General features: G+C 29.3%; 2 protein-coding genes and 1 non-coding gene across 6 annotated transcripts in view; 2 read left to right on the forward strand and 1 right to left on the reverse strand.

Annotated features, from left to right (window-relative positions):
- LOC126735861 (NADH dehydrogenase [ubiquinone] 1 beta subcomplex subunit 2, mitochondrial-like) overlaps window positions 1–26,756 on the forward strand; it is a 490,931-nt gene that overhangs the window by 118,466 nt on the left and 345,709 nt on the right. The gene's annotated exons all lie outside the window — the stretch shown is intronic.
- Trnai-aau (transfer RNA isoleucine (anticodon AAU)) lies at window positions 1,005–1,078 on the forward strand. The gene has a single exon. It is a non-coding gene; the product is annotated as a tRNA-Ile (tRNA).
- LOC126735856 (homeobox protein abdominal-B) overlaps window positions 3,047–26,756 on the reverse strand; it is a 246,806-nt gene continuing 223,096 nt past the window's right edge. For 3 of the 4 annotated variants that reach the window (XM_050439940.1, XM_050439938.1, XM_050439939.1), the window contains 2 exons: window positions 13,876–14,616; window positions 3,047–4,024 (listed from right to left, as the gene is read on the reverse strand). In XM_050439940.1, coding sequence (XP_050295897.1) covers window positions 3,618–4,024; window positions 13,876–14,575 — 1,107 coding nt within the window. In that variant the 5' untranslated portion in view covers window positions 14,576–14,616 and the 3' untranslated portion in view covers window positions 3,047–3,617. Of the gene's footprint in view, window positions 4,025–13,875; window positions 15,266–26,756 lie in introns of those variants that run through there. The other variant, XM_050439941.1, reaches the window with a different exon arrangement.

Here is a 26,756-nt window from a genome sequence, read left to right on the forward strand (position 1 = left end):
ATTATTTTCAAAGAGTACATTATTTTCGAACAACTACTCAGATCTTTGGATTGGAAAGGATAGTTTAATTCCACGACTATTACTTGTAAAAAAAAATTATAGCCATTGTATACAAAACATGACGTCCAACAAGAGACGATATAACAGAGCATATTCAAAATGCTCTAATCTCTTTACTATAGCTTTAGAAATTCTGGAAATGTTGTTATTTTCATATAATTTATATTAGTCCTATGCCCAAATAAACTGTAGAGGAGGTGAGAAATAAATAAAAAAATTCAATAATTTTTAATGCTAACTGATCATCAAAATGAAGCGTCTAAAATTCTTATTTCGATCGTTAGGTTTTTTATAGAAAATTTTCTTTCTTTTCGATTCTGCCATCAAAAGTATACGGTCACATTTACATTTTTGTGGAAAAATTAACTTTTAGTTTAAGTAACGTCTACTACAATTTAACTAAAAACTTTCAACATACTACTGGATACAATATTTAAAAGCACTTACATTTTCCTTTTAAACAAGCCTAAACTGAGCAAACTGGGATAAGTTACTACAATAAGATCACTACCTTCCCCTACTTTATGAAGGTCGGTACGCCAATGAGTCTTTGACAAAAATGATGGCAAATATGTTTCTAATTATGTTAAAAAAAGTACCATAAGCTGAGATTTTCCGGAGAAAATTAGAATTGAATTATTAGCCTTTAAATTACGCCCCTAGTGGCCAAATTTCGAACTAAAAAATAATTTTATGATTCCAATAATGTCATATTGACAGTTTCAGAGATATTACAGCGACACACGCTTACTAAAGTACCCTGTATATTTCAAAATATATTTATTACATTTATAAAACATCTGGGGGAAATTGACAGAATATTTCTTACTAATTTTGTCTGTATTTTTTTTATATTCGAACAACTGAAAACGCATAATGTTTAAAATAAAACTGAAATCGCGTACCTTATCGAAGGACCATGACGAAAGTAACTTTAAACATCAGGCCCATTAGCTCAGTTGGTTAGAGCGTCGTGCTAATAACGCGAAGGTCGCGGGTTCGATCCCCTCATGGGCCAAAAACTTTTTTTATATTTTTTCTTGATTGGATGTACTTTTTGTGAAATAAAATTATAAAAACGTTATTTTTGAATATCTATTTATTTCTGTTTAACAACTTTAGCTTGGCTTTTCCAAACAATTTATATCTTGTTCCAATAATTGTTGACACTCAAAAATACTTATAATAGGGATTGTTAGTATAATAAGTTTATAGTTACAATAAAATTCGGATTTCTAGAGAAGTTTCCTTAGATATATTACAGTACAAGTTTAGTGACAATACACCAAGCGGTACATACAATATTTATTTTAAATAAAAATATGAAAAAATTATGAGATTTGTATCAATATCGAAAAATTAACATTTTTTTGTCACAAATAATGTGGGAAAATTAACCGAATGAATCCCATGATTTTCTCATATAAGGTATACAATAAGAAGCTACAGATATACAAGTTCTTAAATCTACTATGTACAGGACTTATTTCGAGAAAAATTTAAGAGGAAACTTAAGTAACACAGAACGTATGGCGCATAATTATTTAAGCTTTCTATACTTTAATAATTTACTATACATTTAGACTACATATAGGCAACACTAACACTGATTACACCTCAACATACCAAATAACACCTAATGACAAAAAAGACAGTCGAAATATGTACATGTCCTTAAAATTTTTTAATTCGATTATTTTTTGTATCTAGTTTTCTTAAGTGTAGTAATATTACTGTTTTACAACTGCTCATAATTTATTTTTGTACGAATCTTTTTTTTTTCATGAATTAATTTTGATAAATTAGTAGCAATTGCAAAAGAAGATTAACTTTATAAACAAAATTAATAATAAAACAGAGAGCACAGTCAATTTTAAGTACAAATAAAAATTGCACTACGTAAAAAACAATTAAGTTGCTGAATCTCTACTAATATTTACAATATTTCAATTGGCCCTTTATGGACCAGAAAGTTTCAGTACACTTGAAACAATATAAAAAAAACCAACATGATAAAAATTTAACACTAACAGGAAACAAATAATGAAAAAATATTTGTAAAAATTAAAAAAAAACTTAATATAAGTTTTTTACAAATTTTGTGTTTTAACTCACGCATCCGCTTATTAACGCCTAAAGAAAGAGTTTTAAACCTAATTTAGTATGGAAAATGTTTGTGCTTCGCACAGTTATTTGATTTGCACAAGCCCTGGTGTCATCGATCCAGGCACTTCCTTGAAATTGGCTTTAAGAAAATGTGTGACAAAATATTAAAAGAAAACAAAAAAAAATGTTGGCATAAACAAATAATAACAAGGAACCAAGAAAGGCCTGGAAAATAATTTTAAACTGAGACGCCGATTCGTATTTTTCTTTGGCACTGCAAAGATTAAAAATATCTATACCACATTTTTGTTTTAAAATTATATTCAGGAGTGTTTTTAAATGTTTTTTTTAATATTTTTTGATGTAGCTTGGTATTAAAGTAATTTATCAAAAAATATGGGATATGCTTCTGGAAGATATATGGATTTAGCATTTACCAAATATAGAAAATTACGGATGAACTAAAAATATAAACATTAATACGAATATCTAATTAAAAATAGATGTATGTGGACTGCTGGTATTACCGGAAATACTACTAACTTGTAATCTAAAATATATTTTAAAAAAATGTAATTTTTTTATTTTAAAGAGCTACCATATATGTCAAAAAAATTACAATGCAAAATTATGGAGGAAGCTGAAAATTTAAAAAAAAAATTCTTATTTGCATAGAAACAGGTTCGAATTTTTCATTTTATTTATATTTCTTCTTAATTAAAATTAAAAAAAATATATTTAAAATTAAACAAGAATTATTTTATGCGTAAAAAACTTTTCAATATGATTAAGGAGGTTTTTTTAATTAGTTTTTTAATGAAATTGTAGAAAAGAAACACATAAATTTTTAAATATTATGAAGTTGACTTTAGGCAGATAAATTTGTATCATTTTAAGAGCAAATTTTTTTGTGCGACTTCTAAAAAATTTATTGAAGAAGTTTTTTTAAGTTAAATTTTAAATTTAATTAAATTGTTTTTGTGCGTGTTTCCTCATATAATTATTAAGTCATTTTACAAGTTAAATTTTTTTTTTTTTCGCGTGTTTTTTTAACCTCTTCAGGATTTTATTTAATAAAATATTTTGCTACAAGATCAGAAAATTAGAAAAAAAAATTAAGAAAAATTCATTTTTTTTTTATTACCGTACTTATCTTTTAACCAGTTTTTCGACCTCTATACGAAATCTAAGATAAAAAAGATCAGAATTGATCCTGGGATGATATTTTCAAAAAAAAAGGTACTTTTAATATTGCTAATAGTTTAAACAGTCTAACCGCTCCTGAATATAACCCTTATTGCGTTATGAACCTCCATAACACTTAACGTGTAAGAACCGCTAAAAAATTACACCCTAACTCAAGGACATTTTAAAATTCAATAACAGCGCGATCAGGTCGCATTCAAACCATGCTGATTGCTACCCAACATAACCGCAGAAAACCCCATTGGTCACTGATGAATTTTCAATGCGCCATTAGCAGCAACGTGATGGTTCACCACGTGCTGCTGCGGATGTAAATGGGCCGGATGGTGATGGTGATTCTGGTTATTCGTTGCTGAGTTATTGTTGTTCTGCTGCTGCGACGCCTGCCTCTGTGAGTTCTTTTTGTTCTTCATCCGTCGGTTCTGGAACCAGATCTTTACCTGTCTCTCCGAGAGGTTCAGGTTTCGCGCTAGTTCCCATCTTTTTTGTTTGGAAACGTACGCGTTATAAAGAAACTCTTTTTCGAGTTCCAACGTTTGGTACTTCGAATAGGGTTTACGCTTTTTACGCACCGTTACTTGACCGGTCCATTCGAGAGGGTTTCCGCTTCCTCCGCAGGCTCCTACTCCTACGCTCATCGAACCCAGTGCACCTGCAAAAAAGAGAATACGTTAATTATGTTAGTCTTTTTTATCTGGAATATTCTAAATTTAAAATAAATACATGTTTCGCATACGTAAATACATTAAAGCAAAATTCACTAGCATGGGCCAACAAATTTATAATAATATTTTCAATTTTGAATTTTCTCCATTTTGCTAAGTGGCACTCCCTACTAGTAATGCCGCTATTAGTCTTATTTATTGTAACTATAAAACTATGTATATAAGTCCTTATTCCAAATTTGGGATTTTATTATTCAATTGCAAACAAACTATTTAAAATTAAACGAAAAAAAACTTTATTATTATAACCAAGCAACAAAACATTTTCAGCATAACAATACCGTTTTCTGTAAAGAATCTGATGTTATTATTAACTTTGTAGCTATTTTCTTTCCTCAGCCATTACTTGTCTATTCCTGAACCGTCTCTCTAACTTTCTCTAACCTTCCATCATGTACTATCTGTAACCAGTTTCTACCTCCCTTTACATCAGTAGATTTCTTCTGTGGATTGTCTACGCTTCTTTTTGTTTGTCTTGGAATCAATCTTGTTAGTCTTCATGTCCATCTATCTGTGCCACTTTTTTGCTATATGCCCTTGCCATTGCTATTTAACTTTAGCTACTCTTTTCACTAAATTTGTTACCTTCGTTCTTCCTTCCTCTTACTTCTTTATTTGTTATTTTGTCTATTTAACTGATGCTCAACTTGGCTTCTTCTACATACCCCTCTTTCTTTATTTTTAGGTACATATCTCATCTTTGCAGCCCCCGCTAGAGCAATTTATCCTTTAATTTCTGCCTACAGTACAATATCATCAGCAAAACGGAGGTGGTTGATGGAACTTCTGTCGCTATTAATTTCAAAATATTCCCATGGTAGCTTTTTAAAAATGTCGTTTAAGGCCAAGATATATCATCTGTGAGAAATACTTTCTCTACATGCAAGGTAGAGTGCTTATATATGTCTTTAATAAAAGAGTATACCAAGAGTCTATTCTGGCATTATTCCTCGCTGTTATGAAGGTCCATTTCTCAATTGTGTCAAGCGCCTTCTGAAATCGACAAATTGAGTGGGATATTTTATTTTGTGGTATTTTCACTTAAAGTTGTTGTAGTGTGTAAGTGTGAAGGTTCACTGTACTGATCTTTATTTAATTGGTTTGTCTATCTGAAATAATTAACCGTTCTCGTTTTTCATATTTATTATTCATGGTCTTCCCTTCGACAATTGTATTTATTCTCTGTACTTTATCTGGCCGGTGTTGTACTTTCAAATATCCTATCATATCTTTTTATATCCTTTAAAAATTGCTTATATTATTCAGTACTTTTCTGCATTTTTTTCTTTTGACTATTTATTCTATTGATTCTTTCTTCATCTTGCTCCTTCTTGATTCGTTCTTTCGCAAACAGATTTTGTTAACTTAAACTTAGATACTCTCAGTTATCTGTTTAGATAACACATCTATGTTTAGATCTTCAGAGGAGCATATTCGGTGTTCCAATTCTTGTTGATATTTATCTTATAATTCTTATACTTGATATTTCTTAATTCGCAGAAAACAAGTTTTTTAAATGGTTTTTTTCTCTCCAATTTTGGTTTCACTTCCAAAATTGCTCTTAAAGCTCGGTGAGTGCTATCGGTAGTAAAATAATATATAACTTTGTACATATTATTTTAATCAGAAGTAAAAAAAATTAATAGTAAAATTTCGTCTGAAGTTAAAAATAATATATTTATACTATCCATTTAAGTTATGCATTTATATGAAAAAAATGTGCTAAGTGTTAAATCTAAGAATTGAATTATATAAATAAAACAAAATTGTTATTATTTTTTTCATTTATATCTAAATTATTTTAAAGGTATTGTTAAAATTTTATTTTAAATTTGACCTTTGAACTTTAAACAGATAAATTTTCACTTTTAACTTTTTTAGTTTCAATATTTAAAGAAAAAATAAAGTTTTATAATCTTCTGTAATTTAAGCAAATCCACAATGGTTAGGTTACATAAAAGAAGGGGTATTGATATCATTAACTCATACAATAAAGATATTTATAAAGTATTATTTGTTTTCAAATAAAAACTCTATTAAATTTAATATAAATAAAAGTAATTAAAATCGAACTTCAAAATTTATAAAAAAATAGTTGCCAAAAAAAAATGTTACTCGCTAAATTACAGAATTAATTTTCTAGAAAATAGGTATACATCTCGATTTTAACAGAACTGATACATACACCCAATATAGTTAAAAATTAAAAAGAAATAAGCATCGGTTAATGCTTAATAAATTTATATATTATTATTAGACTTAAATTTCAGTTAGTTAGACTATTAGGGTTTTAAATGTTTTTTTTCAACTGACTGGAAAAAAAAATTGAAGCTTTCTTATAGGCAGTTAAAATATTTGAACCTTAGACTTAATATTTTCATTTAAATATTTTAAATATATTTAAATAAAATAAAATCATTTCTATCTCATTAAGCCTTTAAAGTATTTAATAAATCTTATTTTCTGAACAAGGCAATTTCTTTCACTTTGCTTAAAAAAATGCGATTTTATCCCTTATAAATCTAAAGACAAGAAACTTTCCAGTAATTATCGGCCAATGGCACTAACTAGCAATCTTTCTAATTAAGAAGTTTATAAAAACCAAACTAAACGTGCTTCTTTAGAAAAACAAAATATTTCCAAGGCAGGAATATGGATTTAAGTAAAGCATTTGACAGTATAAAATATGGCATTCTGCTTGATAAAGTGTATTTAATAGGAATTAGGGGCACTGCCTATAGATTGTTTAACTCTTATTAAAGCGGCAGAACTCAAAAAATAAAACATAATGATACATTGAGATGAATCTTTAAATTTGTTGACTGCCATACAAGATGAGGTAATTTGCTTTGCAGATGACACGGCTTAACTTATCAAGGGAAATAATTGAACAAATATACGACAGAAAGTAGAAATTGTCAGAAAAAACATTTAGATCTGATCTCATTTTAATTTTATTTGACAATTCGCCTGCTTTTTGGTCACAGGGGTCATATCTAGTTATTTGCAAAACCTGATTATACATGAAGATTAATGCTTGGATCATGCTCATCAGAAATACAATTTAAGAATAACAAAAATAAATCAAATCAATTATCTTGCAGCTATAATCCACTTAAATCTTAATTGGAATATGTACCTGTATCAACTAAAATTAGACAGTTCATGAACTATAAATTATTAAAACTAATAAATTTATCTCTAGTAGAATTCACATTAAATTACTGCATTACAATGTAGGGAGTAATAAATAAGCCAAATATAGAGCTTTTCATTATTACTCAAAAGCATGTCTTAATTTCTTTTTTAGAAAACCCTTACCCCCACAAAAGTTTTACTCTCCTCAAGCACTTTTTTCTAAAACCAATTTGTTATTAATTAAATCAATATACAGTGAGAGCCTAAATTCCGGAATAAATTCATTTAAAATTCAGGGGTATGTTCAAAAAAAAAACGCTCAGACACGTCGATTTTTATTTTTAACTGCGGGTTTTCTTGCTATAATTTTATGTGTACAGGGTGGTCCAAAAATAAGTTACGACCATCAACATCAATTTTTGAAATAGAAATACCTATTTTTTATTCTGTATTCTTAAAGAACAGAAAATTCTAGACATATTTCATGTACAATGTCCTATACCTATCTTCATTTGTTTTTGAGTTATTGACAGTTGAAGATCGACATATTTGCACTTTTGATATGTTATAAAATACAAACGGTTAGACATAGACAAATGCGGTTTGCACTTTTAATCGAAGCTTTTTTAAAGCCATCTGTTGACATTAGCTAGTAAGTCTCAACAGTACTGAGAAACTTACGGTTGAATTTCTAAAAAAACATTCAAAATATTAATGTATTTAATCAAAAGTATTGTATAAACGTTGAACAAAAAGAAACTATTCTAATCTAGACCGAATTAAATGTTCAAACTGAGCCCCATTAACTTCTTGACAGTAAGCGAGTTTTGATTCGAATTTTCTCAGAACGTTGCGTATTATTTCTTAAGGTATTTCTTAAGGTTGAATCTCATTTCTTATATTATTTTTCAATTTTTGTAAATTGTTGGGTTTTGGGTTATTTACACTCTATGCTTTAAATAACCCCACAAAAAGAAGTCCAAAGGAGTCAAGTCGGAGGACCTAGCAGGCCACTCCAATTGACCACTTCGCCCAATCCATCGACCCGGAAATACCTCCTTTAAATTTGGCGCACGGCTCTGCTGAAGTGTGGCGGCGCGCCATCTTGCTGGAACCAAATTGAAGTTTCTGGAATATTGGGAATATTTGCATTTGGAAACATCAAACATAAAGCGGGAATCAGTTCGTTTCTTAAGAATTCCAAATAACGTTGACCTGTTAGGGTACCTTCGAAGAAAAATGGACCTATGACTCTGTCATTGATAATGCCGGCCCAAACATTCACAGATTGAGGATATTGGGTATGAGCTTCAATCAGCCAATTTGGATTGGAGGAAGACCAGTAACGGCAGTTCTGTCTGTTTACTGTACCATTGAGGCAGAAGGTCGACTCGTCAGAAAAAATTAATCTACGAGTAAAAAGACGGTCGTTATGGCAGACATTCATTATAGTTTCGCAAAACTCTAATCGACGATCTGTATCATCTTCGTTAAGTTCGTGGATTAATTTAAATCTAGGAATGATATTTTGCCTTTTTCAAAATCCTTCTTAAATATGTTTTTCCAACATCGTTATCTAGTGCTGCTTGTCTAGTCGATGTATGAGGACTTTCTTCAATGGACAAAACAACATTTAACTTCTTTTCCTCGGAAATTGAGGGACGACCCGATCTGGGTCGATCTCTGACGTGACCTAATTCCCTAAATTTTTTTTCTAGTTTGCTAACGGTAGACTGAGATATTGTCTTATCAGTATACTTGGTATTAAACATTTCACAAACCTGGTGTTGGGTCCTAATGCGATCACCACATCCTATCATAATTAGTATTTCTATTCTCTTAGTTTCACATAACTTGTTCATCTTTTCAGGCAATATTAAATTTTACAATAAACAAGGATAAGACTGCTTGATACCTGTCACTTTTAAAAATGATGACAACATCATTGCAACAATGGATGAAAAAACACAAAAAACAAGGTTACATTAGTAAGGGTGTTAGGTAGTTGCATGAATTATTGTATGTTCAGAAATTCAACCGTAAATTTCTCAGTACCTGTTGACACTAACTAGGTAATGTCAACAGATGGTTTTAAAAAAGCTTCGATAAAAAGTGCACACCGCATTTGTCTATGTCTAACCGTTTGGATTTTATAACATGTCAAAAGTGCAAATATGCCGATCTTCAACTGTCAAAAACTCAAAAACAAATGAAGATAGGTATTGGACATTGTACATGAAATATGTCAAGAATTTTCTGTTCTTTAAGAGTACAGAACAAAAAATAGGTATTTCCATTTCAAAAATTGAAGCTAATTTGCTGATTGATACAGCTGACTGAAACTGTTTTTTTTTGTACATACCCCTGAATTTTAAATGAATTTATTCCGAACTTTTGGCTCTCACTGTATATTAAATCAGTAGTAAGATATATGTAAAAAAAGTTTTTCTTTCCAAGTTTTACTACACATAATGTAAATACCAGAGCAAACTATCGCTCAAAATTCAATTCTTTCTAAAATGTTAGACAAACCTGTCTTATGTAATACCGAAAATAGTAAAGTAGCAAAAGCAATAATGAAATAAAAGGCAAAATGAATACTTGGTTAACTGTAAATAATATAAATTATTTCTCTATTTTTTACTTTTTATTGCTTTACTATTTACTTACTACTGTTTTCCCTACACAATTTCAAAAATGTAATAATAATAGAAATTAAATTTTAAGTTGTTAGAATTATTTTAGCTTAGTACATTAAGTGTACACGCGCAGATTGTATCCCATGTTTGTACATATTTATTTCCAATTCAAAAAAACGCAATGTAGATGTTAAAGGTAAAGGCAGGTAACGAACAGTAGAAGAAGGCGCACAAAGAGGCAATATACTAATATGAGTTACATGAAAAAAATATAACCTTTGCATGTACAATTCAATAACAAAAATCTCAACAATGCACACAAATATGTAATTTAGGCATTGAAAGTCTGACCTACTGGAAATAATACGATAATAAATACTAATTACAATCAAACATTAACATCATAAGAAAATACTAAAAGTAGCAAGCTGTGAAGCATTTCTAAACCCCACGTTGGGTGCCAATGATTATCAGTCTCCGGCCATTTTTACGACGGCAATTGCAATATACGTTTTTTTGTTATTGCCATTGCAAAATATTATAATTTTTTTTGTGGCAAAATTTATATAATCTCCTTAAAACTCAAAGTTAAAACAATTCTGTTAAAGTATTAAGGGATTTAACGACTTATAAAATTACAAATTAAAATTCGGAACAATAAAATAGATTCGTACATGTAAATTATTATGAAGAATATATTTCTTAGGTTAATTTTCAATTTCTTAAATATTTGTAATGTTTTATTGTTTTTTTTATAGAGCCATAATATCAAGAAATATTATATGACTAAATACCAAATAGAATTTTTAACTTGTACATCTTATATTTTATTTAATAGAAGTCCTTAACATGACATTCCTTAACGCTTTTGATATACATTATATTACTTATAACTGATCATATTATAAGGAAAAGTTTTTAAATTTAAACATATAGCAACACGAAAAAAAATCGATTTACTAAAAAAAGTAACTAGTTCAAAAAAACAGATACTTCATAGTTGTAGGACTCTATATTTCAAATATAATGGGCCTCAATACCATTTTATATTTTTCTTTAATTTGCTATTTCCTGTTTGCCCTATAAATGTAAGTTAAAATAAAATTGAATATGAGAATTAAATAACAAAATGACCGCACGTGTCTTTACCTATCCATATCATAATTAGCCATTAGGTAATAACTGATGCATATTACGCCAATAAGTTATTCTGCAGTATAATTAACTCATTAACAGACTCATTTGGAATTCAAAAAAACCTAATTAAAATAGTAATGAGCCGAAACCACAAAATTGATTGCAATTAAAAAAGCACAATTTAAGTAGGTGTTCGCCATATTAATATTTAATGAAACTTAAGCGTTCTAAGAGAAACTCGCTTAAAAATTTCATTCTTAAACGTCCCAAAATTACTTTAACGTGGGTCCGTTATCCCGACAAAACAGAAACGGCCGTAAAGTGCGTGTCAACTGATCAGCTGTGTGTGCCTGCGAGTCACGTGATCATCGATGAAAAGTGACGTCACTCAGAACCGAGATGTTATACGCGGTCGTTAAACGGTTTTAGTCTTTTCAAATGTTATGTGGCCCTCAGCCTCTTTCAATGGTTTATTTTAGCTCTACGTTACCAAGATTTAAAAATGAAAATAATTTCTTTATACTCTATAAGTTATAGGTGAAAGTCTGAATGCCAAGAGGTGTGATAAAATAAATAAATTTACATACATTTTTATGCTACGCTAAAAAAAGAGTCAACGCCTTTTACTTGACGTACTGGAAGTTGTAGTAGTACGTTTGGGTTATAAAGCACTTTTACTATGTCGTAAAACTGACCTAAGCCATAAAATGTGTTAAAAATTCTCAGCTGACTGAACCTAATTATGACAGACAAAGAAACAGACAGTTTATCGTACAGCCATTTATTTTTGTTTACTTTATTTAATTTTTTTTCTATTGATTTATTGACAAAACTTTATTGGTTTGCTTCAATGAAATGACGAAGTTATAAACAATGCAATAATAAATATTATGGAGCAGCCATGTTTATCTTGAATTTAAAACATTTTATCTGTTTTATGGCTCTTATTGGTATTTTATTGTTGTTTAGAGTAAGTTTTACAATAGCGGTATTTTAATTAACTATAAACTATTTAAGTGATAATAGAGTATTTGATAAGAATTTAATAAATTACATAGCCAGGATTTCATGCCATTAATAATCAATTAAATTAATTTTTAAAGGTTAGTTAATTTTCAATTTTTACACATAGAGATGAATTTATATTTTATTTTTTTTTTAATTTATTTTTTACTTTATATTTGAATTCATAATTTAAAACAAGTAGGTTTGTAATTAATAAATTGTTTTTTTTAAAGATAAATATATATTTAAGAGTATTTATAAAAAAAATTTTTTTTGCTATATTGGTACAATATCTAAAACCTGCTTTGGAAAATATATAAAAAAGTAATACTTGAATTTCTGAAAAATTTCTGCCTACTAAAAAATTGAAAGGCGTCTCCGTGAAAAAAAATTCATTACTTCGGTTTAAACTTTTTTTCTCAAAAATTATTATTGGCTTAAAAAATTGTAATAATAAAAATTGTTTGATATCTCAATGGGCATCAGATACAATAGAAAAATTATTTCTATCTTTAGTAGTGTTTAAGAAAATGGGAAAAAACTTCTGAGTAGATGTCCCAAATTGTCTTAAATTAAAAACTCTTGGGAAAATTTTAAATTTTCTTTTTTCTATTATATAATTCAAAAATAGTAGCTTCGTAATTAATAATTTTTTTTAAAGATAATTAAATTATTAAGGATATTTTTGGTAGACCTATAATGATTTTATCCTATTAATATTACTGAAAGAAATAGTAAATTTTTTTTGTCAGAGAAATTGGCTTAAATTAAATAGTAATAAATTAAATTCCAAGTCACAGGTCTCAATTATATTGTAATAAAAGGATTACATGTATTTCTTTCGTACTCGAATCATAACATCTACGGTAAGAAAGAAACAGAACTAATAAGTTTTACGAACTTCGTAAATTGTGTATTCATTAATAAAAAGGAAAAAGGCAAAAAACCTTACTACGTTATTCAAGTCAAGGGTAGAAATTTAAAGTAAGAATCGATAAAACAGGACGGAGACTAGTTACCACATGTTAAAATATGAGCAAAATAAAATGAGCTTAGGTTTAAGTGGAAATAATAAAATAAAGAATATATGAAAAAAGATTTGTCGATAGAAGGAATCGATCCACGTACATATATGTTATAAGTAGGTAGCACTAAGGCTTGCACTAAATCGATTTTCTAAAAAGAAAAACCCTCATAAATTAACTTAATTAACCAAAACTGTAATGCTGACAAATATAAAATAGCAATCGTGTACACCAAAGTTATGCACATATACAGTAATTTTTACCAAATTATCAAAATCTTGTACCTAAATTTTAATAGATTCCCACACTCTATAAGATTCCCACGTTAGTGCTTGCATCTTAATTCGTAAGCTCGTTCCAAGTTAAAATACGGCACATAAATGCAATTTACTTCTTCCTAAAGCTTCACAGAAAAATATCGATTTACCTTAAAAGTCCTCGCAGGTCACGAAACACCATGCATCATGCATTTCACAAAATCGTAATGCTAGCGCCATCTAGCGAGCGCCCGGAATATTTTATACCTTACTATTTAAATTACTGCATAATTTATTATGAACTTATTTATTTGTTGGAACGTGTTATTTTCAATTAGTGATGTAAGGTTATTCGAATTTTAATTAATATAAGTCAGTTAACTAAAAAAAAATTCAACAGGGAAAAAATAATCAAGAAAAAGTGCACCTATCTTTATGATGTTTGAAAAATTTGCTTTACTGTTTATTTTAGAGTGAAAAAATTCAACTTAATTTCACTCTTAAATGAAAAAATTAGTTACTCATTTCAGGCAATTTCAATTAAAGTTTTCTACTGTAAAAAAAAAACAAAACTTACCAGGTGGTGGATAAGGTGTGGACGGTACCGTCTCAGGAGGCCCATAATTCCCCAAACCATAACTTCTGTCGTGGTGCGAAAATCCAGCATCAAGGCCGGGAACTCTTCCTCGTTCATCTGTAGGAGTCAGGTAAGGTCCGTCTACTTGATGACGAGCGACCGAAGGGTACGGGGAGTTATACCATGAACTAGTTCCAAACGACTGATGGCAAGAAGATGGTACGGAAGGGTCAGTACCCACACTGCCCCTATTGTACTTATATTCCGGAGTAGCCGATGATGCGGTAGCTGCCGGCGACCAAACTTGAAACGGAAGTGGAGGTTTATGATCTCTACTCCCATTCGGGTCTGTGGGCAAATTGTAGTAGCTCGGATTCGTGTACTGATGATTTAAGCCCGGCTCGAATGCCGTGTGATTATCTGGTGAATAGGAAGCCCAGTGGTTCTGCCTTATAACACCACCATCGGCACACTCCCCATAACCTCCAGAGCTGGTCAGTCTTTTGGCGGGAATGTGTAGAGGTCCTGCTGAACCACTGTTACTGGTGACACTTGCGGGACTTGAGCTGGATGTGACCGAAGTGGTAGCAGCAGGAGGTGCAGCCGCTGGTGGACTGGTCATCCCACTGGTTCCACTTGGGGTTGCGGCGCTCTGAGGGGCTGGTGGTGGACTTTCTTCGTATAAGCCTCCGTTCATCATGGTCCACCAGGCTACCCCGGTGGAGGAGCCCGCGGCAGAGGCTGGTGAAGGTCCCGGAGGGTGTACCACATGGTCGTACAGGGTGGGTGCGGCGCACGCCACGGGGTCCGCGATGGTGGCGACGATGGTGTCGATGAAAATTCACAGCGGGTTAAGTCCAGAGGGTAAGTCGTAATGATACGAGAACAGGTGTAAAAAAGTCCACAGTAGGCGAGTCAGAAGGATTATGGAAAAAAGAGAAAAAATACCGAAATGAGAAACGGGGATCTAAAAAACATTTAACATTCAGCGATGACCTCCAGCAAGATTAATTAAAATGCGCTTTTTTTTTCTAAACACCGCAAAAACACTTATTCTCTCAAAGTGCACATAAATCACTGTCAATGATGCGGCACCTTGTATACAAAAAGTTTATGAGCCGTAAAATATTTTATTGGTAGTTGTAACTATTGACGCTCATTTATCAGTAAACTGTACTGCTCTTGTTAGAAAAAAAAATCACGTTTTGATTTTTTTTTCTTAGTTGGAAGTTTTAAAAATTATTTCGCGCTCGAAGGACCACGTAAGATCGTCGGATCGCGATGTGACATATATACGCTTCCTCGCACGTATCTCTACTGTCACGAGGCGCAAGTTGCAAACACACACTGAATTTCTGTGAGCTCGCGTTCGACGAAAAAGCCGACTGCGATTCACGACGCGCGTGCGATCTAGTGAGCGTTGGTCGAAGCCCTGGCTTATGAGCCATACGTATGTCGGATCTTCATACGGAGAGTTATGCGTGACTTTATTACGTTCAACTCATATAGACATAGAAAAATTCTCCTCCGAGTATACACTCGTAATTGGAGTAATTTGGATATGAGGAGACTTGAAAAAGTTTTTTTTTAATTCTGTAATAATTTTAACTCTTAAATTGCTTTTTATAAAGGTAACATAACAGCTCTTGTAAGAGTCATGATGAATGCATACCAATTTGAACCGCATGTGTGTTTGTCTCCTACGAAGAACTTTTACAAATGCTACAAGATTACAAACCAATTGAAAATATACTGTAGGTGCAAAAGAAACTTACATATTAAGTAGCCCTAATAACTGGAAATTTATTAATGTAAATAAAATTTTAAAATTTAGGTATTTAAAAAGTTCCAAGCATTTTGATTACATATTAAGTTACGAAAAATGCAATACATATTTTAGTGCAGCATTATTATATTGTTATGTGCCAAAGTTTTGCTTCCAGATTTTTAAAATTTCTCTTTGTTAAAGTAATTAAATATGCCCACCAATAATATGTATAAAATAAAAATAAATATCATTGACTAAATTCTTGTGTTGGAGCAAGCGAAATTGATTTACAAAATTAAAAATAACCTTAAAAAGTTAAATTATACAATTTTTTATTATAGAGATATTCATGATCATTGCACAAGAAGTAATAATATTCGTCTACTTAGTGCTAAAACAAACGTTGCTTTAAGAAATTCTGTCGACAAGGTATCACAGGCATATAATAATTTATCAAATGAAATAAAACAAGAAATTAACTATTATAAATAATAAAAAATAAACTTAAGTTTGCAAACTGAACAGAACTATACTAGAGTGCTACGCAGAATGTAAGTTAGGTTTAAAGACTTCGGTACCAATGCTATGTAAAGCATTGATTGAAGCAGAAGTGTCTCCCTTATTAAGCATAGTCTGATTTAAATCTTACAATTAGTATTTTCATTATTCAGACTAATACTATGACTTATTATTATTTTCATATAATTTTGTAATTTATTTACTTAGTTCAAAAAATGCTTGTCAAAATGTAAGTTATTGATATATATATATATTTCAAAAAATAACTCTTCTTAATTAAATGTAAAACTCCTTAAATATACAATAATTGCGATATGCATTAAAGTTGTGCATAAGAAGGATATGAAAAAGACGGTATTCATGATATTCAAATTTATTACAAAAATAAGGATATAGATCCAAATAAAAAAGTTCGTTGGGCGCCAAATTCTTGAATCCGGAATTATATAATTTTTTAAATTGTGTTAATTTGCATGTTTTAAAAACAGAAACTAGGAAATAAACTTAAATACAAATATAATTGCATTTTGCAAAAATTTTTGTTTAATATAAAAAGTTATGAAATGAAGTTGCATTATTTTAATTATTTACAATTATACTAAAAATTTAAGCATAAAAAATGTAAATTAAGTAAGTACAGGTAACTATTTTATTGTGCTTCTAAGTAAAAACCATCATTTTTTTTTAAATATTTTTTTTACATTAGCGTATTTTAAAATAACTATATGTGCATAAAATTCATTAAAATAAGCGTTTATATTTCATACGCTATTAAAAATCTAGCAACAGAAACCAAAAAATATACCTAAATACAAAACGCATCAAATAAATGTTATAAGTTGGTATTGCTGTATAAATGGTAACTGAAATTATTTTAAGAATGTGGTGTTTAGGTATAATTAAATATGTTTACCCTGAACCAGAGGAATTTAAAAGAAAATCCTATTAATTCTTCTATAACTTTAGCCTGACAATTGTATTATATCTTTTGATAAAGTATTCTTTGTGCAAGACGTAGAGTAATTTAGATATTAAGGGACTTGAATTTTTTTTTAAATATAATTGTTATGTTGGATCTAAAATTACTTTTTTTTAAGTTATAATAGCTCTTGTAAGGGTCATGATTAATCTAGACCAATTTAGCGAGTCTTTAGTTGCGTCTGCGAGTTGTTTCTGACGTTCTTACAAAAATTTTTAGAAATCCTACAAGATTACAAACTTGTTGAGAATAACTTATTGCCTTTTAACAAATCAATATTCAAAATAGAAAAATGCGAATTCAAAATAAATATCATATCCACAAAAATGTCATCATATATAGTGTAGGTGCTATATTATGCCATGAATATGTATTTAAATGCATTATAAATGAGCAATGAATTATTGCTGGCTATCAAAGTTTTGTTTCCAGATTTTTATATAATGCTTTATTTTTTTCTATGTTAAAATAATTAAATAACTCTTAACGAGCAAATAATAAAAACTAAAAAACAATACTAAATAAAAAATAATTACCATATGCAATTAAGTTGTGCATTATAAGAAGGAAAATTAGGAAAAAGAATGACTGTATATATGATATTTAAAATTATAACAAAAATAAGGATGTAGTTCTAAATAAAACAGTTCGTTTAGCGCCAGAGTCTTAAATCTGATTTTATTAAAATTGAGGTAAGTCACACGTTCAAGTATTGAAAAAAAAATTCAGGCAACCTTGGTTCAAAACTTGAATGACAAACCTATAATTTGTCTATTCCTAGACCTAGATCTTCCCAAGTTCGTGACCCCATTGTCTTCAACGGTCGTGAGCTATTTAATCGTTTAACGACAGAGTTATCTGAAGAGAATATCTGATAGATTCTATTCAGCCGTAAAGTTAAAGGTTTGCTCCTGTCAGAATATTACTATCGTGTTAAAGCATTTTTAATGATCATTTCAATAAATTTGTTCTCTTCTTCTTACGTTTTGACTTTTGTTGGCTTCTTGTTTTTATATTTATATTGAAGTTCTATTTACTGAGTATTTATGGATATTGAAGTGCGTTTTAAAATTTTACTATTTTTCCTATAATTGGCTACATTATACGGCCGATTTTCATTTTGGTTTTTGTAAATCTTTGTCAACTAGATTTTTGTAAAAGCATATTGAATTTGAATTTAGTAAGTACAGGTGAAATATTTTATTGGGCTTCATAGAAAAAATCTAATTAATCTATAAAAATATTTATCTATCAAATAATTTATGTTTATATTAACGTAACTTAAAATAATAATATATGCATACAAGTCATGCATTGAAAGAAGCTATTATAATTCAGTATTTCTTAGCAAGCCAGCAATAGGAATTAAGAAATAAATTTAAATACATAACGATTAACATATCCACAAAAAATATGCATTATATAAATTAAGTATACATTCATATTGCTGTACAATGGGTAACTAAAATTTATTTAAAAAATGTGGTACTTAAAATGGAAGCAGTTAGAGATATAGTATTAGATACACCTATATGTATATCAAAATTTAATCGGAAGCACAACTTTTTTATTACTATTAGAGCCTAAAACAGAGTAATTTTTAAAAAAAGTCCTATTATTTTGGTGTGACAATAGATATATCAAGGATATCTTACAAAAATAGTACAATAAAAAAAAAGAAAATTAAATTGGGCATTTCCGAATCTCTTTATCACAAATCTTGTTCAACTACATCCATGAAATATGTAGAAAAAGAAATTAAAAACATTGGTAAAGGAATGTAATTAAATCAATTGAAATATATATAATATTGCCAAATTATTTAGGGATTTACTTAATTCAAATTATTAAACCAATAATCTCTCACTTCATTTTTATTATACCCAATAATTTTACTTCTACCGTATAAGTCCGTCCTTCCAATTTGCCGTCACTTTCCACTCAATTAACTCCTTGATGACCTTAATCGATCTCATAAATGCGACCTTTCTTTCGCCTCAAAACCCCGCTCAGGTATAGAAGGGCGACTCAGTTTCCAAGGGTCACATAAAATTGGTCACAGTGGTGAAAGTTTGAAATATTCGGAAGCAGCATCAGCGGCTTGAGCTAGAGAATGAGTTGTTATAGGGAAATAAATCGTAATCATAAAACTTTACGGTTTCAGTGAAATGAATTGTTGTAAGCATTGCGGCAACAACAGGTGGACACTTATATTACTTTTTGAGGTGTTAACGACTTATGGTTGTAAAGAGTTATGCAAAAGTTGGAAAATTTATTGGCCAATTATAAAAAGCGGAAAGACGTTTTTTATTTAATTGTAATTATTAGTTTGTATATAAATATGTATTTTTTTAATTGTTTAATAATAAAATCTAACCTAAAAAGTAATTTTATAAAATACGGCAAAATTTTATATGAAAATTACGGAAATTGATATAAAATTGCAAAACTTATATATTATTCGCAAAATACTATTTTATTTTGATACGGGTATGAAACGGAATTTTGTTATTTTTATTATTTACAAATGAAACAAAAATTTAAATATTAAAAATGGCAATTTTCTCACAATTTTTTTTCTTATGCACAAAAGTTATGCATTAAAAAGTAGCTGTTATGATGCTCCTGGCAAACCAGAAACCAAGGAATCCGTTTAAATAAAAAATAATTATCGTATTCACATAAAGTATGCACCATATAATTGCTATAAATTTTCATTGCTCAAACCAAATATAACCAGAATTATCGATTCCTTAACGAGAAAATTAAAACCTAATCATATAATTTCTGGTATACTTTTCGCCTAACAATTTGACTTAAAGTAAGGAGAAGCAATCTTAAGGTTTCTCCAGCCCTTAATATTTTCCAAATATCGATAATAATCGAAAAATGCTGGTGTAAAAAGTCACTTATCATCTTCTTTAAAAGAATTATCCTTATTATTTGTTCCCGAAAGACTTATGACGAGGGTTCATGCAAAAGCAGACGTCAATTTTTTGCAAGTGTGAGAAACAGAGCAAAAACTGTTTTAAAAGCAAAAAAATTACAATTTCCAAAGTTATTTAAAAAAAAAGATGTCTCTGTTTTTAAATTAACACAACAGACATATATAGTTTTATTTGAAAACTTTGTGTATAAGCTAATGACACGAAATATTTTTTGAACATTTTTAATATATCATATTTCCAAAAGACTAAAATAAGATTCAAATATGTACTATTGTCATTTTTCTATATTTCCTATTCTTTAAGAGTTTGTCAAATAAGTTCTTCCAAAATATTCTTAAAAATTCCAATACTGGAAGAGTCTCTTATTGAATATCAGCATTATTAAATTGCCTCTCTAAAAGTATTACGACATCCAACCCTTATATTTTGTTACAATTCCTTCGTTAAACGTAATTTTTTTAATTAAACACTTTTTAATTCTGTAATTCCTGTTACTTAATTATAAGTTTACGAAAGCGTTTTGACATTATAAAAATTCCAATCTCCACCCAGTTGTCGAACTACCGCAACTTAGGTAGAGTCTAGACTAGACTAGTATAATACCAATTAAATAGCGCACACACACAAACATGGTTGTCCTGCTTTCTGATGGAAATAAACAAACCATATACATCACCTGACTATTAAAGTCGGTAATATAGAGAACATTAAACTCATTTAAATCCTGCGGGAATATTTTATTAAAAAAAAAAACACAAACCTAAGCAGAATATAAAAAAGATTCCTATTTTATCTTGTTTTGTTAGTTTCAAGTTTCATTAGGGTATATTTTCTTTTTTGAAACAAATACGAATTATAAAGATTTTTTCTTTAATTATTTAACAAGATAAAAAGTTAAAAAAATTAATTGTACCGCTTGTGCTCATGCATCACGTGAATTTTTTATCTTTTTTAATTTGTGAGACTATAAATTTTTACCTAAGACAGTCAAAGAAAATGCTAACGTCTATGCGAAACATAAGTTTAGATAAATTTTGGCTCTTAGAACTTATTTTTGAAACACATTTACTATCTTTAAAAAGGAAACGATCTAAATTTTTGCACCTTATATAATGCATAACTTTTGAGTATATAATAATCATTTGGTATTTTAAGTATTATTTTTCAATTTTACAGACAAATTAAATTCTACAGACACATTAAAAGACAAATTTAAACACAAAAATTAATATACACTTTTTAAATAGAATATTTGATCTCATTTAAAAGTTTTTTAATTTTTATTTAATAACATATTAATTAAAAATCCAAGAGCTTATCAAAAACAGCTACACCATAGAAGGTTTTTTTTAATTTTCCTTCAATATAGCATTAATGCTATTTTGTCCTATATCTTACAAATACCAATAATAAAAAAAAAATTTCTTGAGTACGAAAATTGAAAAATAACCAATACTCATATAAAACCAAAGTATATAGATTTCAACTATTAGACTGTGATAAAACCAAAGCAAATAGATTTGTTAGATTGTGATGAAACGTTTCCTTTGTATTTGTCACTGAAAGAAGTTGTAAAACCTATAAAATAATTTGTATTTTAAAAACGTTGAAAAGCCAATAGTATTTAAAGAAGCGTAAATTATTTTAAAAGAATAAAAAAATTAATTCAACATTATTTCTTCTTGTATTTTTATATTATTTTTTTTTTTTTTTAATTTTCTTTAGCATGTTTTTAATCTTAAATTGCAAATTCTTAATTATATATTTAATTTTATTGCTTATCTTTCAAATGTAATTTTTTTTTAGAAATTAAGTTATAATTTCACTCAATTCAATTATTAGTCCTACTATTTCTCATGATTTTTATATTCCATAATTCTGTACCTATTCTAAACTACAAAAAATATTAGTAATATGATAATATTGGTAACATTAACTATGAGTAACATTTTTAAATGTAAAAAATATATTTTTAAATGTCTTGTGATTGTCATTAAATTTTGTGTTTGGCATTTTTCTTATCTTAATAATAATTGCCAATTCCTATTTGCCGATTTTCCATTGCTCATCTTTTAAGTAAAAGTTTTTTAGGAATATGGCATAATTTTTCACACCGAACTTATTTAATCCGGACATATTTTAAAATATATATTAATTTTCGATATCATTCAAAAACTTGTTCCCATAACTAAGTTCTCCTAATCTTATGCAATTTAATATTTAATCCTAGTACTTCTGATGAATTTTATGTTTCCCAGTTTAGCACCTATTTTTTAAACCATTAAAAACATAATTAAAACCAGATAATGAAACTTAAATAAACCATATTTAATTAAGCAAACATCGTACAATTAAAGATACAACCAACAACAACAACAACATATATACTCCGAAATCAACTTTCAGCTCTTTCTTCTACATTAACCCCGGTAAGCTTATCCCACATTCCTTTTACAGGGATCCATCAAAGAGTAAAGCAAAGCTCAAGCAATAGAGACCGAAGAGTATGGCGTACTTTCTCCGCCCCTGAAAGGGGGGCCGGTGTGTGCGCCTAGCGGCACTAACTGCATATTGGATGAGGGGAGCCCCATTTGCTTTGCCGACGATTTCTTGGCGGCCATCGACTCCACGGAAATAGAGCGGCAGGTAAAAAAAGCCCGATTGGATTTTACGCCAGGGACTCCGTGCCGGTTTTAGATGCTTTTTGTATCGAGATTTTGAGAGAGATCGCGAAGAATGAATAAAGAGGGTTTTGCATTTTTATTTGGAGGTCTTTGACGCTAAAGAGAATTTTAAGTGAGTGATTTTTTTGTTTTTATTTTTTTAGGATAGTAGGATATTTGAGCTTTTTAACAGTATTTTTTTTAATCAATAATTTATTCTATTTATTTAAGTACTTGAAAACCCCATTAGCTGTTACAAAAATTAAAAGTATGATTTATATTTAAATAACAATCTAAAAAAGCAAATAACCAAAAATAAATTAATATACTAATAAGAAAACAAAAAATATAAATCCTACTAGAGGTAACCTAATACATAAGCCCTACAAATACTATCTAATTAATTCAGTAACAATAAAATATATATAACCTTATTTTTTATGAACAAAATAATCCCTTGGCTTATGTAAAGATAAATTAAATACATCAGTATCAAGATTATTTATCTATTAGGGTAAAATTCCTATCAATTGTATTATTTACACCATATAAGATTCTATGAAAGGGAATGTAGAATATTGGCTGGTGTCTTAGCCGTTGACTTTGAAATTAAATCCAATTAAGTTTAAGAGAATAAGACAGTCCAATATGCCATTAACAAGTTTATACATAAACAGTATGCCAAATATCTCTCTGTGAGCACTAAGTGAAGGCAAGCTGAACCGTTGTCCCGAGACTGTAATCATGGTTCTCCATTCTAATGCCCTCCCTAAAAGCACATACTCTAAGAAACTTATGTTGAACACGTTGCAAGGAAATTGTGTGATTTTTAACAAATGGTGACCACACAACTAAGAAAAATACTGGCAATTTCTTAAAACAAAACCAAGCATCTTTAAGCCTTTTATAAATATGGAATTCATGTGGTCAACGAAGAACGATACTCAGGTTCTTAATATTAGTGACACACTGAATTAATGTACCATTGATGGAATAGAACGATGGGAACCCATTCACTTTGCGCGTAAAGCTTATAAATACGCACTTCTGTATGTTAAGATTCAGTTAATTTTTCGTACACCAAACACACAATCTATCAAGGTCTTGTTGCAAGAGTTCTTGGTCTAACGGATACATAATAAATCTCCAAAACTCAAAATCATTAGCAAATTTTAGACATTTACTAATCTCAAAACAATAAGTAATATCATTTTTAAATAGAATAAATAGTTGAGGCGTAGAGTGACCTCCTTGAGGAACACCTGAATTGACGTAAATGGTATCATACCAATAAACTAGAGAACCTCAACACCAGCTGGCAATAAAAACCCAGACACACCAACTTTCCCAATAGGATACAAAGGTTAACCCGATCAAATTCTTTGGAAAAGTCGGTATATATAGAGCCACTTGTACTTGCCCTTCCATGCTCTTTAAAATGTCTGACTGGTAGGTAATCAAATTAGTAAGAGCAGATTTGTTTTGACAACAGCCATGTTGATTCTCAGATATAAAATTGCATTTGCATAACCAGCAAGGCTATTGGACAACTAGAAAATTAAATAGATTACAATAAATTAAAATAAATCTAATATGGTAGTAATATAAGCTTACAAAAGTGAAGCTGAAAAATTTTAACGCATTTAATATTTAAAGTAGTTCAATCATCAAATAAATTTAAAAAAAATCAATATTTAGAGTTATTGGTGCAACAAAAAAAAAGAAATATAAATAAATTCACGTTAAATATTATAAAATGTGACATAATTTTGAAAATTTGTATTACTACGCCTTATATTTTTTTGTAACTTATTTCTTTATTTTCTCTTCTTAAATTAGTTAATTCATATATAAACACAAAATACATGATCCAAATAAAAAGGACCTAGGAATATAACTTTAGGAGCCTAGGTAACTTAAAACTTAAATGTACCTGTTAATAAGATTTTTTTTTCATATTACACACAAACTGTTAATAAATTTATATGATGCCAATATTTACCAAGGTCATTTTTCTTTTAATTTAAAATGTCTATTTGCGAAAAAGTTGCCTTCTGTTATTGCATATGAGTGTGCAAAATTTCAATGTTGGCTTTTTATATCACGCGAATGTTAGTCAAAGAAGACCTTCCCATGATCCTCAATTAAAGCAAAATAAGAGAGAGAGAACAAAAGCCGACAATAGTCTAAAAAGAAAAGATAAAGAAATATTATTTCTAATATATCGTTTGTATTTTGACGGACAGAAAGACCAAACAACCAACACAAGTCAAAGGTGAAAATATATTTTTTAGAAAAACCATCACATTGTACGAGTATCGGAATCAGGATCCATGTAATTAGGTCATGTGACTCCTGGCTCTGGTCACTCGACAAATATTAAAATAACTGTCTTTTAGAATTAAGAATTCCCAGAGAAAAACATGGTTTTTTCTAACCTCTAGGCTATTGTATGGTGGTACAGTAGACAATACTGACGCGAAAAAGTTTTTTCAGACGATGTTTACAATATGATTCGTTTGTTTGTTACATGCAAACAAACTTCGCTTGCGTTATTTACTGCAAAATTTAAACGGTAATACAACTGGACCTAAAGTATATAGCAGCGACATAAGAAAACATTTAAAAAAATTTGTGAATTTAATACTGATCAGGAATACCTTTATGAAACCTGCACTGCACTTTCACAGAAAATATTTGTTTTAAAAAATTTAATTATTCCAGGTCACTAACAACGGCCAATTGGATTTTGAGTTTATATGTTGCGACCAACAATCGATCAACAAATCTTAAAATTTCAACGCAATATAATATAAAAGCATATGGTGTTTCAAGGTTTAAAATAAAATGTAAACCTTCCTATACGCATGGCAGCAAGCATATTTATGATCTAGTCAAAAAATCCAGATTCTTACCAGCAGAAATTAAAAATATTATTTATCCTGTGATTTAAAAAAATGGGTATTTTGCTCTAATTGTAGAAAAATAGTAAGAGAATTAGGTTTGAGAAACAATCACCTCCTTACAGTGTTGATTTCTGATAACAGTCTTATAGAAATGATCTCAAAGTTCCAAGTGAAATTCACATTTTAAAGGTTCCATGCTATTTACAAGTAGTGGAACGCTGCGTCAGATTCGTAACTGAAGCATCAACTACAGTCTGTGGTTTTGATGTACGTGATGGTTATATAAGGTTCAAAATTGCTCGACGAGCTTCAATAAAATTTTAAATTAAATAAGCGAAGAGCAGCATAGAATTAAAAAAAAATTGATATTATTTTTTTTTAATTATTAGCCAAAGATAAAGGCACAATAAACGAAGATTTTGAGCAGTAATCAGCGGTTTGAAAAGGCAACTTTTCTGAATGTAGGCATCGCCATATCTCCTAAATAAGAAAAATCGGTCATTTTCACTTCATCCCAAATGCTCACTTAAGCTAAATTAAACTCGAAGCCTATAGCTCTTAAATTTTTTATATAAATACAATTTCTGCAATGTTTCTTTAATTTCTTTCTATTAAATATTTTTCCTATATCTTTTAGAAATAATTTTACTGTTTTTGATGCAAGATAATTTATAAAACGCTTCTTTCAATTTGTATTATTCTTAGGAATTTTTAGGAGCCTATTTATGCTATTGCGAGTATTATATGTGTTACAGCATTATTTGCTTCGAAGCTTTTATAAAGAAAACAACAAAACCAAGAGATAAACTAATAAAAATGTCAGATGAGTACAAAATATTGGTAGGATGTAGTTTATTTTCCTATTTTTATTTTTAATGTTTGATGTATCGTCCATTTTTAAATGTTTCTATCGTTTAGTGAGACTACTTTGAGAAACTTTTAATACGTGGTCGATAGTCATTTACATTACCATTTTCTCCGAATTTCGAAATAGGTAAAGTATTTGAGAAAATAAATTGTTCACGAATTTTTTCCATAGAGAATATGTAATAAATAATATAAACAAGAGGGGGCCATCTAAAAATAAATGTATCATTT

This window comes from Anthonomus grandis, chromosome 5, assembly GCF_022605725.1.
Source record: "Anthonomus grandis grandis chromosome 5, icAntGran1.3, whole genome shotgun sequence".
NCBI classification, from domain to species: Eukaryota; Metazoa; Arthropoda; class Insecta; order Coleoptera; family Curculionidae; genus Anthonomus; species Anthonomus grandis.